Genomic DNA, 14,749 nt, shown 5'->3' on the forward strand with positions numbered 1-14,749 from the left:
TAAAATAAACAGATTCACTTGGAGGTATATATGCAAAGCATATACATATATCCGTACTTAAACTAAAAAATTCTTTATTTAATTTTACCCATAAATATCCATGTTTATCCTTTTCTAAAATAGAAACACCTTTAAGAATGACATTTTTAATAAACAGACATTCCCCCATGCCCTCTGAAACTTTTCCTATTAATTGATACACTTTCAACTCTAGGTACACAAATAGATGTATAACCTTCTAAGATAAATTCATCAGATTTCTTTTGCCAAGTTTCACAACAAAAAATTAAATCAAAGTTACAAACAAAATTAACAAATTCAGAATCAGATAGACAGTTTTTAAGTCCTTCAACATTCCATGATATAACGGAAAGTTCACACTCTTCTCTCCCGTCCTAATCTGAGTCTGGGGAGTAAAGAACATTGTTAATGTATAGTTTCTCGCGCACAAGATAAGCTCTATGACCTTTTTTACGTGCATCTTCCATGATGGGAATGAGTCGCTTCCTTTGTTCCTGTACCTCGCGGGGGAGCTGGTCAAACAAAGCAAATGGTGTTTTTCTCAAGTCAACATGTTTTAAAGCCTCTTTCACAACCATTTTGGACTCGGTATCCTTAAAGTTTATGACAATTGGACGTTTTTTTCCTGTGACTGGTCGGTTAGGCATACGATGAGCACGATTTATGCTTATACGCGACTTTGCATCCTTAATGTTGAGAATTTGTTCACAAAATTGGTAAACTTTAGCAATACAGTTTTCTGGTGCTGCAGCACTCGCGTATGAACCCCTTGTCTGTTGATTTGTAGAACCTATTAAGTGGTCACTATCAGCTATAGGTGCACTATGACCATCAGTTGTATATGTATGGACCATGTCATTGGGGGATGCATCCAATTGCATGTTGTTACTTTCAGAAATTGTTGTCATAGAATAGACTGAATCAGGACTATCATGTATATATTGTGGGTGCTCTGATATACCTAAAATCACAATATTATCCCTCATGGAACGACAACGCAGATCTGTAATGTCACTTTGTAGGTCTTGATTTTTCTTTTTTAATGTTTTATTTATGTCATTTACTTTTTTTAGCTCACCCTGAATAGCTTCTATTGCCACATTATTATCTTTTGAGGAACAAATTAGTGAGTCATATTTATCAGACAGCATACTTTGGCTCAGTTCTACTTCCTGTATTTTAATATTGACAGTGTTTATTTGTTGAGTGTTCTGGTAAATTTTGGATTCTATTGTATTCAACCTGGTTACTATAGTTGCTTGTTGCGCCTCTATATGATCAAGTTTGGAAACCTTACTCAAAATAAAGTCAATTTTAGCATTCAACTCATCTGTAATAATCTTGGGAGGATTAATATATGTAGGTGTCAGAGAAGCAGGCAAGCGAACCATAGGTGGCCTGTTATACTGGAATGAATTCGGAACATCTGTATTTACTGAAAACACATCGGTTGTGATTTTTGGTGAGGTTACAGTTCCAGACAAGCTAGCTGGTACACAGGTTTCATTATGACTAGTTTGTTGTCCTTTCTTCGTAAGCAATGGAGATTTAATTGTGCTGGCATTTATTACCTCAACACCGGTCGCCATTTTTACCGACGTATCTTCTGTTTCACTGCCCGTAGATCCCTTAGTTCGACGCCTTCGACGCTTTTTCTTATTATGCTCCCCGAAAAAATTTCGGGGGAGCATATAGTCGCCGCCTTGTCCGTCCGTCCGTCCGTCTGTCCGTCCGTCCGTCCCCTTTTCTTGTCCGGGACATAACTTTGTAACAACAAGAGGTATCAACTTGAAACTTTGTAGGTAGATAGATCTCATTGAGTAGAAGTGCAGTGCACAAGAACTGTAACTCTGCCTTGCCTAATTTTTGAATTATTCCCCTTTGTTTATTTTTACACTTTGAACTTTGTCCGGGACATAACTCAAAAGTATAAGAGGTATCAACATGAAACTTTGTAGTTAGATAGATCTCATTGAGTAGAAGTGCAGTGCACAAGAACCGTAACTCTGCCTTGCCTAATTTTTGAATTATCCCCCTTTGATTATTTTACACTTTGAACTTTGTCCGGGACATAACTCTAAAAGTATAAGAGGTATCAACATGAAACTTTGTAGGTAGATAGATCTCATTGAGTAGAAGTGCAGTGCACAAGAACCGTAACTCTGCCTTGCCTAATTTTTGAATTACCCCCCTTTGTTTATTTTACACTTTGAAATTTGTCCGGGACATAACTCTAAAAGTATAAGAGGTATCAACATGAAACTTTGTAGGTAGATAGATCTCATTGAGTAGAAGTGCAGTGCACAAGAACCGTAACTCTACCTTGCCTAATTTTTGAATTATCCCCCTTTGTTTATTTTACACTTTGAACTTTGTCCGGGACATCACTCTAAAAGTATAAGAGGTATCAACATGAAATTTTGTAGGTAGATAGATCTCATTGAGTAGGTGTGCAGTGCACAAGAACCGTAACTCTGCCTTGCCTAATTTTTGAATTATCCCCCTTTGTTTATTTTACACTTTGAAATTTGTCCTGGGCATAACTCTAAAAGTATAAGAGGTATCAACATGAAACATTGTAGTTAGATAGATCTCATTGAGTAGAAGTGCAGTGCTCAAGAACCGTATACTTTTGCCATTAACTTTTGGAGTTATTGCCCTTTGTTCATTTTGACACTTTGAACTTTGTCTGGGACATTACTCTAAAATTATAAGAGATATCAACATGAAATTTTGTAGATAGATAGGTCTCATTGGGTGGAAGTGCAGTGCTTAAAAATCATTACTCTGCCTTGCCTTATTTTGAAGTAATTGCCCTTTGTTTATTTTTACTTTTTGACTTTTGTCCTTGACATTACTTTAAAACTATTAGAGATATCAACATGAAACTTTGTAGGTAGCTAGATATAATTGGATAGAACTGCAACGCTTAAAGAACCTAAACAAACCTGGTCTAATTTTGGAGTTATTGCCCTTTGTTCATTTTTTTTTATACTTTCCTGTGTCCAGAACCTTCTCGGGGAGCATCACCCGGTTCAACCGGTTCTTGTTACTTTCCGGCATACGTATTAATTATACGCTAAGATAAACATCTAAATGTTCTTTGTCATGACTATAAAACACTAAAATTGTCATTTTTTTTTAACCACGTTTTCCAACCAACCGCCATCTAACCGGTGCAACGTAAGAAAAATGTCAAAAAAAAATCATTATATAGTCAATATATTTAATATATTGATATTTTTATTATTTGAATAATATTAATTACTTTACTGGTAGCAGGTACATATATTAACATACATACCTGCTGGTAGTGATTTCAATATTTAAGCTGATACTTATGTCTTTGTAGTTCTTTCTATGTATATTCTTTTTTTTTTAATTTACTATAAATAGAATTTTCTCATGTTGTTACACTTATAATAAAAGTGATATTTCAGAAATTTGTCTTTCATTTACACCTCTTATCACTCAACCCATATTAAATGAGTAATATTCTAATTAATAATTTGTAATAACAATATCATTGAAATCAACAAAATGAAAAATTAAATTGAATTTCCTTTTTACACTGTTTGAAATTAATAAAATTAAAATTTGTTAACTTTCCTAGTAAACATCTCTAAAAATTGGGAGTGAAACATCCATACAATTGACAAAATGGGAGTGAAACGTCTAGGTGTGAACCGTCTTGGGAGTGAAACATCTCAATAGTGAAACGTCTTGGGAGTGAAACTTCTGACATTCTAAATGAATTCGCGAGTATGGAACTTCCGAAGTCTATAAGTCCTATAAAATAATTATTTTAACTGTTTAATATGACGTCGCTTTGAGCACGGATTTATATTACAGGGATCGGACATTCCCAGTTAACCCTATATAAATGCTTAAATATCTTGTCGTGCACCCGATAAAGGTACATCGATCGATAATTTATCGGCGCTAAGCGAAAATGCCCGTTCGCAACAGATACCTACTTTACAAAATACCATATAGCTTTTCCATTTATTATCCAATTTTTGAAATTTAAAGTTTATTTTCAAGGAAAATGCTTGTTTAATTCAAATATCCAATTTATTTTTTAAAAATACAGACTATCTGCCCGCAACGACGATTAAGAAATTAACTTGACGAAATCCGCGGTAAATTTACATTTTTTATATAAAAAGCAGATATTTGAAATTTATTATTACGGTAACATAATAAATTCAATTTCAAAATTAATGAAAAAAGAAGCCGATGGAAGTTATTCACAGTTGATCAAAGATGCAATATTTAAGATTTATTTGGTTATGTAGTCGAATTAATTGACGCACAATTGTTTTACGGGAAATGTATTGCGGGCTTTACAATTCGCTCAACACGTGAAGTAAATTTATTCATTTTTTTAAATACAAGATATTGCTGATATTGTCAATACATGTATTGCCATTTTCATAGGATATTTAAATTTTCTTCATCATTTATATCATTATTATTATTTTTTTGTAAATCTGTTTTCAAATGCCGGTGCAGTGAAGTAGACAATCATCGTAACAGTAAAGTACTCTCGTGTGGCTGTATCGATTCTGGCCTTTTTAATGTCACTTGTATATTTTAATTATTTCACTCGTATATTTTAATTATTCTTTTTATTTGAATGCCTGTAGAAAGATATTTCTGATATTTTTTAATGTAACGCTAAAAAACAATAAAAATCTTTACAGTTTGAGTCAGTATTATGCGAAATAAAAGTAACTTTTGATTATTTTTTACACAACTCTTAAATTTCTTTGAAGTTTAATTACTTTTGAAGGGGGTTAATTACCAAGTAACAAGTGATAATTGAAAAACTTTATTTTCAAACTTTCATTATCAGGTTACATGTGATAATTTCAACAATGAATCTTCAAAAACAAATAGAATTTGAATGTATATGTTGTATGTGCGCGGTCTTTAACTACAGTCCATGGCATGTGTGGTAAGAAAATGATTCTGAAGCGGATATATATAAATACAATGGAAATCTATTTTCTTTATTAACATTTATAAATGAAATTGAAAATAAACAACTTAATTTGTATAGTCCTTTCTTTGAAAAATAATGAAAATAAACATATGACAAATAAATCATTTGACGTGAATTGTGAAGGATAACTATGAAAAAAATCTGTTTAAAAAAAAATAATATTATAAAACAGCTGTTCAGTATGCCAATAAAAGTTTCTTCCTTGCCAATGTAATGAATTCATCTATATATGAACGAATGTCTAGAATGATCTGAAAATTTATTTTACACACTAATTAGTAGAATATATACTATATTTATACTGATATACAGGTATATCAAATAAAAAATGTACAAATCATTTGGAAATAATTCACAGAAATAAAGACATTTCAAACATGAATTTCTTTAAATCAAGAAACATTTTTTTGCAATGCCACCATTAAACCATGTAAAAAATAATTATCTTAATCTGAATCGCGGTAATAATTTATGTTTGACGTAAAAGGGCGTCAAAGTGTAGAGAGTATGCCTAAACAATAGGCGAATATTTTTTAAATTAGGTACTTTTTAACTAAGCGTCGCAGCGTTCTATTGGCGTATTTTCATATATTAATACTTTAGCTGCACAAAATAATACTGTATCAAGACATTCATATGTTTATAATTTTTCACAAAGCTGCAATAACACCACATACTCTTGTGAAAATCTGTCATATTTCGCACTCCGAGCGTTCCGCTATCTAATTCTGTCCACCTTTATCCGATTCCGCACATGCGCGCGACGGGACTTTAAGCTAAACGAAAGTGTCCGATCCTTGTAATATAAATCCGTGCTTTGAGTCAAACTGATTATGAGATGTTTTTGCTTCTGGGCAAAGCAACGTCATATAGAAATTGCTCAAAAACTCAAAGCACATTCCGCAAGAAAATCTGGCAGAACAAAAAAATCACTTAAGTCGGCAAAAATAGCCATTAATTTTGACCTAATTATAAACAAAAGTCAAAAATATATATACCTTTCAACAAAATAATTAAACTGTCACATCCGAAAAATCATGATTAAATCCTCTTATTTAATTAAATTCCTTATACATAGGATAAACAAATGGCCGTCACACAGTGCACGAAATCTGATCAAAATTTGGCTAATTCAAATGCAAGCATTTTGTAGTAAAAAGCTCATCAGAGCTTATGTTAATACACCCATTGACAGTCTCTATATGAATTACGTAAATAACTGAGGTATATAATAATATCGATTGAAAAAGTATGAGTTGTTTCACCTATCTTTGAGTAATACTAAAATCCATATCTCAAATGCTATTTAAAAGAATTCAAATTTAGCCGTTTTAAAACCGCTTATTTGAGGTGAGTTAATATCCGATTTTAAAATTTATTACACCAATAAAAAGCTTGTGATCTTAGTTTTGTTTCGATATATTTTTCAACACATTGTTTGACGTTAAAGGTATTTAAATTTACAGTTAAACCTACCACATGTCTGACCATTTTACATATGTTTAATACAGTGAGATATGCAACCGGTTATCTTTACTGGCAATTCTACTGATAAGAATAGCCTGTCGTCTGCTAGTTCGGAAAGTGTCAATCGGTATATTGTTATATGTATCCAACTTGTAAATAAAATTTACTTGACTTCACTTTTAAAGTAAAACGAGTCTGATATTTTGAACGAAATATTTGCCCATGTATCGCTTCCATGTACGAATATATTTTTCTGTTTAAAAATTTGGAAACAATCTGTAAAGCGCTATACTTAACCAGTATGGCGGATAAACAAAAATAGATTGATGTTTGTATTTTATTTTAAATTGATTACTACAATGTTTGAGAGTTTTTGCTAATCTGCAACTTAATGATTGGGCATGATATTGAAAGAAAATTGGATAAACTTTTGAATAAAACTTGAAAGGGAAGGCAATAGACATTTTTATTAATTTTTTTATGATGCTATGCTTTTATGAGCAATAAATATCAGACGTTGGGCTTGACCGACAGAAACTATAACAAGCCCGTAAAGTCTGATATATTTGACTTGGTCTCCCCACACCAAAATACAAATAGAAAATTCGAAAATGTCCATAGAGCAGCCCGATGGATTAAGCTAGATTATGATCAGACCTCTAGCTTCACTGACATGCTTCACTCCCTTAAGCTTCGAAAACTGGAACTCAGACGTATAGATGCTAGGTTATCCCTTTTCCATAAGATTCACCATGGTCTGGTTGCTATCCCCATAGAAGAATATTTGACATCCCTTTCCCGAACACCACGCCCTGGCCATCCCTTATGTTATAGGTTATTCAGAGCAACTTCAGACTATTATAAATTCTCATTCTTGGAACCACCTACCACCTGCAGTTGCCCACTCCAGAGCAGTTCAGTGCAGCCATAGCTTGCATCAAACATGTCTCACCCTAGTTTTCAGCCCCTGCCTTTAACATTTTTAATATTTTTATGCCCCCACAAAGTGGGGAGCATATACCGTTGCACTTGTCCGTCTGTCCTTACGTCCCGAAATCTTGTGAACGCAACTCCTCTTAAACTGGATGGCAGATTTTGCTTAAACTTCCAGGGGTGAACAACCTTAATGTGTAGATGGTAGTAAAGGAAGGAATTTTTGCTGCGACCAAATTTAACAGAATTATGGCCCTTTTGTTAATTTTTTCACTATATACATACTATGTTACCATATGTAGAAATTTAAAGAACGCAACTCCTCTTAAACTGGATGGCAGATTTTGCTTAAACTTCTAGGGATGAACAACCTTAATGTGTAGATGGTAGTAAAGGAAGGAATTTTTGCTGCGACCAAATGTAATAGAATTATGGCCCTTTGTTGATTTTTTCACTATATACCATAATTATACCGTATATGTTGTCAGGGGGGGTATCCGTGTCCGTTCTAGTTTTATCCTCTTTTTAACTTTCTTTGGATTTTTGACGCGCAGACATGTATACTTCCTGCGAGGGGTTTGACATTTACGGAAGATAGATAGTCAACTCATAAATAAAGAGGTAGTATAGTCCTATAAATATGACATCAATTTGATATATTTTGCCAGTAAGACCCTTCGTGTAACCCGAGGGCGCTGGTTGCATTGATTTGACTTAAAATATATTTGATACTGTTATTTACTTGAAGCTTTCCAATTGAGAAGACGCATTGTCAGTTAATTAACATTATAAGGAATGCACCTTCTGTTGTTTGGAGAGGTAGAGATGATGTTTTCCTGCACCTGTCATCAAATTGACAATTAAGTAGCACAAATGCTGAATATTAATTATTTTACTGAAACTTGAAAACCACAAATTAAGTCCATATATTTTTTCCTTGGCAACTGAACACCATGGATTTACGACCCCATGAAATTGCTTTTTGCTGACAAAGCAAGAGATTTTATGCCCTTGAACCTACATAATATGTAAATGATTTCACTGTACTTAATTAAATGCTGTCTTGATTTTTTACATGATTACAGGGGGGAAAGCATTGAACTCCTAATTAAGAGGTCATGAATCAAGTTTTTTTGGCTATATTCTCTTTCTACTTTCATTCTAAAAGGCATATGTCCACTACATTCCATTCCTAAATGCAAGCTTCACAACTCAAGGACATTCCACTTGACTTTCATATGGCCAGTAATTTTACATGCATATTTTTCCAATATAATTTTATATTTGTGATCTTTTGTAGCTACATTGTATTATGACAATATATTAATCTGTTTTCAGGAAACGCCTGCAGTCCACATCAAAATACATATATCAGACATTGTTCCTTGAAGGAGAAGACAGTGACATTACTATACATGCTCTTGGTCGTGACTGGAAGTTACATAAACTCTACCTCAAACAGGTATCAGTAATTAACTTAAATATCATTAATAAATAATGATAATTGATAATAAAATTTAATTGTAAATACATAGTCAATATGAGTCAACTATTTTCAATTTTACCAGAATTTGATTTTTAACTGTTTATTCATATGATATTATATAGTTCTCTTTTTTCAGTCACCATATTTTCTCAGTATGTTCAGTGGTTCATGGATAGAGTCAGATATGAACACAATAAATATTGATATACTTGATGAAAATATCACTGAAGAAGGTATGGTATAATTGTTTTTGCACTCTGAATGCTTAATAACTTTATTAACTGTTAATATAACCCTGACTCTGCAGGGCCTGAAAGTAATTAATTAGCCTTTTGCCAACAGAATGATGCGTTTCACTGCAGACCCTCCAGGCTCTATACTGTTGGCTGATCAGTTTTAAATTTTCATCTTGATATACCCAAAATTGACAATTGACAAGTTCAGCAATGATAGCTAGACATGTCTGTTTAAAAATTCAGCAGGTTAAGGTTTTAAGTTTGAAATATTAAAGAAATTTTTTTTATGGAATCTTTTGGCATATTAAAGTGCACATTGTTGGAAGTTGCTTATTGCATGAATCAGTATGTACATGCATCAATGTGTGAATAGGTCAAGTTGAATAACAGATAATGTAGTAATGGTAACCAGAGTTTGTTGCATATTTTTTGTAAGTATTACATGACTTACTTGTTTCATTAAATACATAGGTGTTGCCAAGATGTTTCCATGGCAAATAATTTTTTATGTGAAATAATACAAATCACCAGATACTTTATAATAATGATCATTATTTCTTAGAAAGGTAATGTGGAAATTTCAATTTATAATTATATTGATATGATACATTTGTATTATTCAGCTCTGAAAATAGCATTTGGATCTCTATACAAAGATGATGTGTTTCTGAAGCCAGTACAGATAGTCAGTGTTTTAGCAGCATCCACTTTGTTTCAACTGGTAGGTACATTGATTGTTTTATGTTGTAACACACATATGCTACTGTGAATACTAATATATTTTATAGTATGATGTGAAATTGATATCTGTATAAACTTCTGTTATTATTTTGTTTCACATGATTTTGGTAAGAATTAAAGATTAATTTAAGTTGAATTGATTATACTTTGATATTATGGTAATGTATTAGAAACACAGCAAAAAAGTAATTGCTTATATTAAGTTAAATATATAATAAGTTTCTTGTATATAAAATCAATGTAGAATAATTTATGTGATGTACACAGTCAAGTTGTTTGAATCATTGTTGGAATTATGAAGATACTTTTAATTTGTTTAAAGCTTGACTATTCCAAGAATGGTGGGGCTACCCCACTCACTCTGGTGCCAACATAACAGTGGTTTTAGGTGCAACTTTTTGCACAACTGCATATTTCATCACCCACAAAAAACATGTTCAAAAAAAACAAAAACAACTTCACACATGTTTTTGTAATCATAGACATTTAAAGGCTTTTATCTACCACATGACCCTTTGTGAACATAGCAAATTCTTGATTAAGTTTTGAAAGCATCATAAATCTTCAAAACCACTGAAGCTTAATATATCTTCAGGATCATAATTGGAGGTTCCTATCCAAGGCCCAAAATATCACAAACATTGTGACTAAATTATGACTGTTTGTGAACTTAAAATAATTCCTGACTCTCAAAGATACAATATCCAGGCTCTTATTTTACCATCTGACTAGCACTGAGAATATTTAAGCACCAGGTTCTACTGACAGCTCTTGTTATTATCCCCCGCCGAAAAGGCGGTGGGGGATATAGAAATAGTCTCCGTCCGTCTGTCCGTCCTTCCGTCCGACATTTTTGTCCAGAGCATATCTCTAAAAGTATTTGAGTAATCAACTTGAAACTTCATAGGTGGATAGACCTCATTGAGGAGGAGTGCAGTGCACAAGAATGATAACTCTACCCTGCATAATTTTTTAGTTATTGCCCTATGTTATTTTTCAAAATTGATTTTTGTCCAGAGCATAACTCCAAAAGCCATGAAACTTCATAGGTGCATAGATCTCACTCAGGAGGTGTGCAGTGCACAAGAATGATAACTCTACCTTTCATAATTTTTGAGTTATTGCCCTTTGTTATTTTTCATACTTAATTTTTCACCTGAGTGGAGCATAACTCAAAAAGTGTTTGACATATCAACATGAAATGTCATAGGTGGATAGATCTTATTGAGGAGGAATGTTGTGCACAAGAATGATAACTCTTCCCTATACAATTTTTTAGTTATTGCCCTTTGTTCTTTTTCATGCTATTTTGTCCAGAGCTTATCTCAAAAAGTATTTGAGGAATCAGCTTGAAACTTCATAGGTGGATGGATCTCATTGAGGAGGAGTGCAGTGCACAAGAATGATAACTCTACCCTGTATAATTTTTCAGTTATTGCCCTTTGTTATTTTTCAAAATTAATTTTTGTCCAGAGCATAACTCAAAAAGCCTTTGAGATATCAAATTGAAACTTCATAGGTGCATAGATCTCACTCAGGAGGTGTGCAATGCACAAGAATGATAACTCTACCTTTCATAATTTTAGAGTTATTGCCCTTTCGTTACTTTTCATACCTAATTTTTCACCCGAGTGGAGCATAACTCAAAAGTGTTTGAGATGTCAACATGAAATGTCATAGGTGGATAGATTTTATTGAGGAGGAATGCTGTGCACAAGAATGATAACTCTTCCCTGTACAATTTTTGAGTTATTGCCCTTTGTTCTTTTTCATACTATTTTGTCCAGAGCAAATCTCAAAAAGTATTTGAGGTATCAACTTGAAACTTCATAGGTGGATGGATCTCATTGAGGAAGAGTGCAGTGCACAAGAATGATAACTCTACCCTGCATAATTGTTTAGTTATTGCCCTTTTTTATTTTTCAAAATTAATTTTTGTCCAGAGCATAACTCAAAAGGCCTTTGAGATATCATTATGAAACTTCATAGGTGCATAGATCTAACTCAGGAGGTGTGCAGAGCACAAGAATGATAACTCTACCTTTTATGATTTTAGAGTTATTGCCCTTTGTTATTTTTCATACTTTATTTTTCAATTCAATTTTTTTCTCAAAAAGTATTTGAGGTATCAACTTGAAACTTCATAGGTGGATAGATTTTACTGAGGAGGGATGCAGCACACAAGAATGATAACCTACCCTGCATTATTTTTCAGTTATTGCCCTTTGTTATTTTCAGCCATCAGTATTCACATAGGTTTCAAATCTGTAATCACTATAGCCATCAGTTTTCATTACCAAAAGACCTCTTAAAATGGAATTATTCTGCTGTACTACATATACGTTCTTCCAATGAGCAAACACATTCGGCGCGGGATGGCCATGTTGACATGGCTCTTGTTAATATTGTATATAATATTAATATATGCCTGAAATAAGTGGTATAGGCAGCAAGTATATGAACATTGATTGTATGATAGAATTTTAGAGGAAAAAAACAAGATTTTGATAGGGACATTTTCAATAGTGTGTCAAGATGACTATTAACCTGTACCAATTAGTTATAATAAATGTAGTTTTTGTTTCAGGATTGTTTGATACAGCAATGTTGTATAATGATGAAAGAAACATTAAGGTATAAATATTCAGCTTGAATTCATTATTTTATATTTTCTAACAGAGGAAAGTCATTGTAGTGACCTATGAAAGCTCATGATTTCCTTCTCGGGTGCCACTCTGTGCAGTAATTTTTAAAAGGCATAAGCAGGCACTTTGATAGAACTACTGACATTACAAGAGCTAGATTGATTTCATCCCCACATGAAAGAATCCTAAGTCCCTAGCAAGACTCAAACCATCAGGGGTGAAGGGCAAGTTGTTTGAAGTCAAAGACCTAAACCACACAGCTACAACGTCCCTCTGTTGGCAACAGTGTTGTGGTTGCTGATATGCACACTTATACCAGACTGCTGTCTCATCGACATGAAATCTAGGGGAACATTAGGGGACACTTAAGGTAGAACGCGACACTTTGCGAACTTTCGAGTAGCGTCTTAAAAATTGGCATGCAGAAAGTTGACCATTTTTCTGATTTGATTCTGTTAATCTTATTCCAATAGAATAAAAAATAATTTCCTTTGGATGCTGTAGGATTTAAGGTATTTTGTCCGCCAATGGCATTGTGATACCCGTAATAGTTGCCAAGGATACGCAACAACGTCATGTTAAAAAACTGGCTTTGATGGTCAACTTTGACGTCATGTGTACAAAAATTGGCTGAAACTATTGGAATAAAATTAACAGAATCAAAAACTCAAAAGTTTGCAAAGTGTCGCATTCTACCTGAATGTAAAATTAAGCTTATCAAATTAAATGTGTGTTCTTGTGTTGATCATTCTTAAAACATGTAAAAGTGACTTTCATCAAATGAGATCAGTGAAACATAGAATTTCAAAAAACATATAATTATATATTTTAAATCTTTGATGAATTGTTTTCTAAATAAAATTCTATAAAAAAAACAACAAATTGTCATGAATTGATAAAACAAGTATTTAAATATTTTCATGTTATTTTTATTTCCCAGTTCCTGTACAGTATGTGTGTATTATACAACTTGTCAGACATATGGTTTAGAGGATTTACGGGTCCGATGTCTGAACTGGCTCACAAGAAACATTTTGACCACTGATAGTATTACATTTATCAGGGATATTGGGTAAGATTCTTGCAGTAGTATATAAATGTAACATACATGTGAGGGTGATAGAACAGAATGTTCACCCAAGACAAGTGATATCAACGCCTTGGTTGACCTTATCCTTGAGATGAGTGTGATATTTTTTTTTGTTATACCAAACAAATCAATATTAAGGGATAAACATATCAAGCACAAAAACTAGTTTAAAGGGACTCCACTGAGGTTTTTTTTACGGGACAGGACTGGAACTAGTTTTTTTTTAAGATTAATGTTCCATTTGTTGCAGATCTAGACCAATACTTGGTCGCAAAATTTCAGATCCTGGCTCACTCCATTTTTCTGGAATACTTATTTTAATTGTGACTGGATTCTTTACAGAGTAGAGCTGATGACAGAAATTATATCTTGTTCTCAACTGTATGTGATGCAGGTGGAAATTGATATCTACACTCTACTGAAAAAGGTTTCTTTATCTTTGATAATTTAAGTAACCAAATATCTAATACATTAAAATCATATTATTCTCCAGTGCAAACTATTTTCACCATATATTGTTTCATTGGCTATTTGAATATTTACTTTATTACAGAAATATTTACAGATTACCTTCATATATTGTTATATCAGCATTGATTGCAGTTCTTTTAATTTAATTTAAACAATTGTGTAAATTGAACATTCAGAATCTCATATTAAGATAATATTGCCATGTTTAAGATAAGAGTATCGTTGTTGACTTATTGATGTCACATAATTATGATATTGTTTTCAGTGGATATTTTTGTGTCAAAATCAGGACTGGTGTGGGGAAACTAAAAACTTGCTTAAAGATGCTGATGCTTTCTTTAAAAAAGAAATGAAAGGTAAAGATAATGCATTGTTTTATATTAAAAACAAAAGCATATCTTACTGATTTATTGATATATTATTGACTTTTTTTATAGATCATTTTAAATATAGATATTTGTTGTCAGTGGTTAAATATAAAATATTTATCACATTTTGCGACTCTGTAAAAATAGTATTGCATGGCCGTGCATATATTTTAATGTGACGTATTTTCATTATGTAAATGTAGAGTTAAGACACGCTAAATATTAGTGGGCCATTGAAAAATAGCTCTTTTTCATTGATTCAAACGATCTTTGCTCTTTTTCA

At 32.7% G+C, this 14,749-nt stretch overlaps 1 protein-coding gene across 1 annotated transcript in view; it reads left to right on the plus strand.

The window, feature by feature from the left end:
• The window catches only part of LOC132715766 (germ cell-less protein-like 1), a 35,481-nt gene that overhangs the window by 7,611 nt on the left and 13,121 nt on the right, over positions 1-14,749 (plus strand). The window contains exons 2-8 of the mRNA XM_060698831.1: positions 8,768-8,891; positions 9,052-9,148; positions 9,775-9,872; positions 12,480-12,526; positions 13,478-13,609; positions 13,970-14,054; positions 14,364-14,454. Of these exons, the coding sequence (XP_060554814.1) occupies positions 8,768-8,891; positions 9,052-9,148; positions 9,775-9,872; positions 12,480-12,526; positions 13,478-13,609; positions 13,970-14,054; positions 14,364-14,454 (674 nt within the window). The remainder of the gene's footprint in view (positions 1-8,767; positions 8,892-9,051; positions 9,149-9,774; positions 9,873-12,479; positions 12,527-13,477; positions 13,610-13,969; positions 14,055-14,363; positions 14,455-14,749) is intronic.

The sequence above is a fragment of the Ruditapes philippinarum genome, unplaced genomic scaffold (assembly GCF_026571515.1).
Source record: "Ruditapes philippinarum isolate M1 unplaced genomic scaffold, ASM2657151v2 ctg947_1_1_1_1, whole genome shotgun sequence".
Taxonomy (NCBI): domain Eukaryota; kingdom Metazoa; phylum Mollusca; class Bivalvia; order Venerida; family Veneridae; genus Ruditapes; species Ruditapes philippinarum.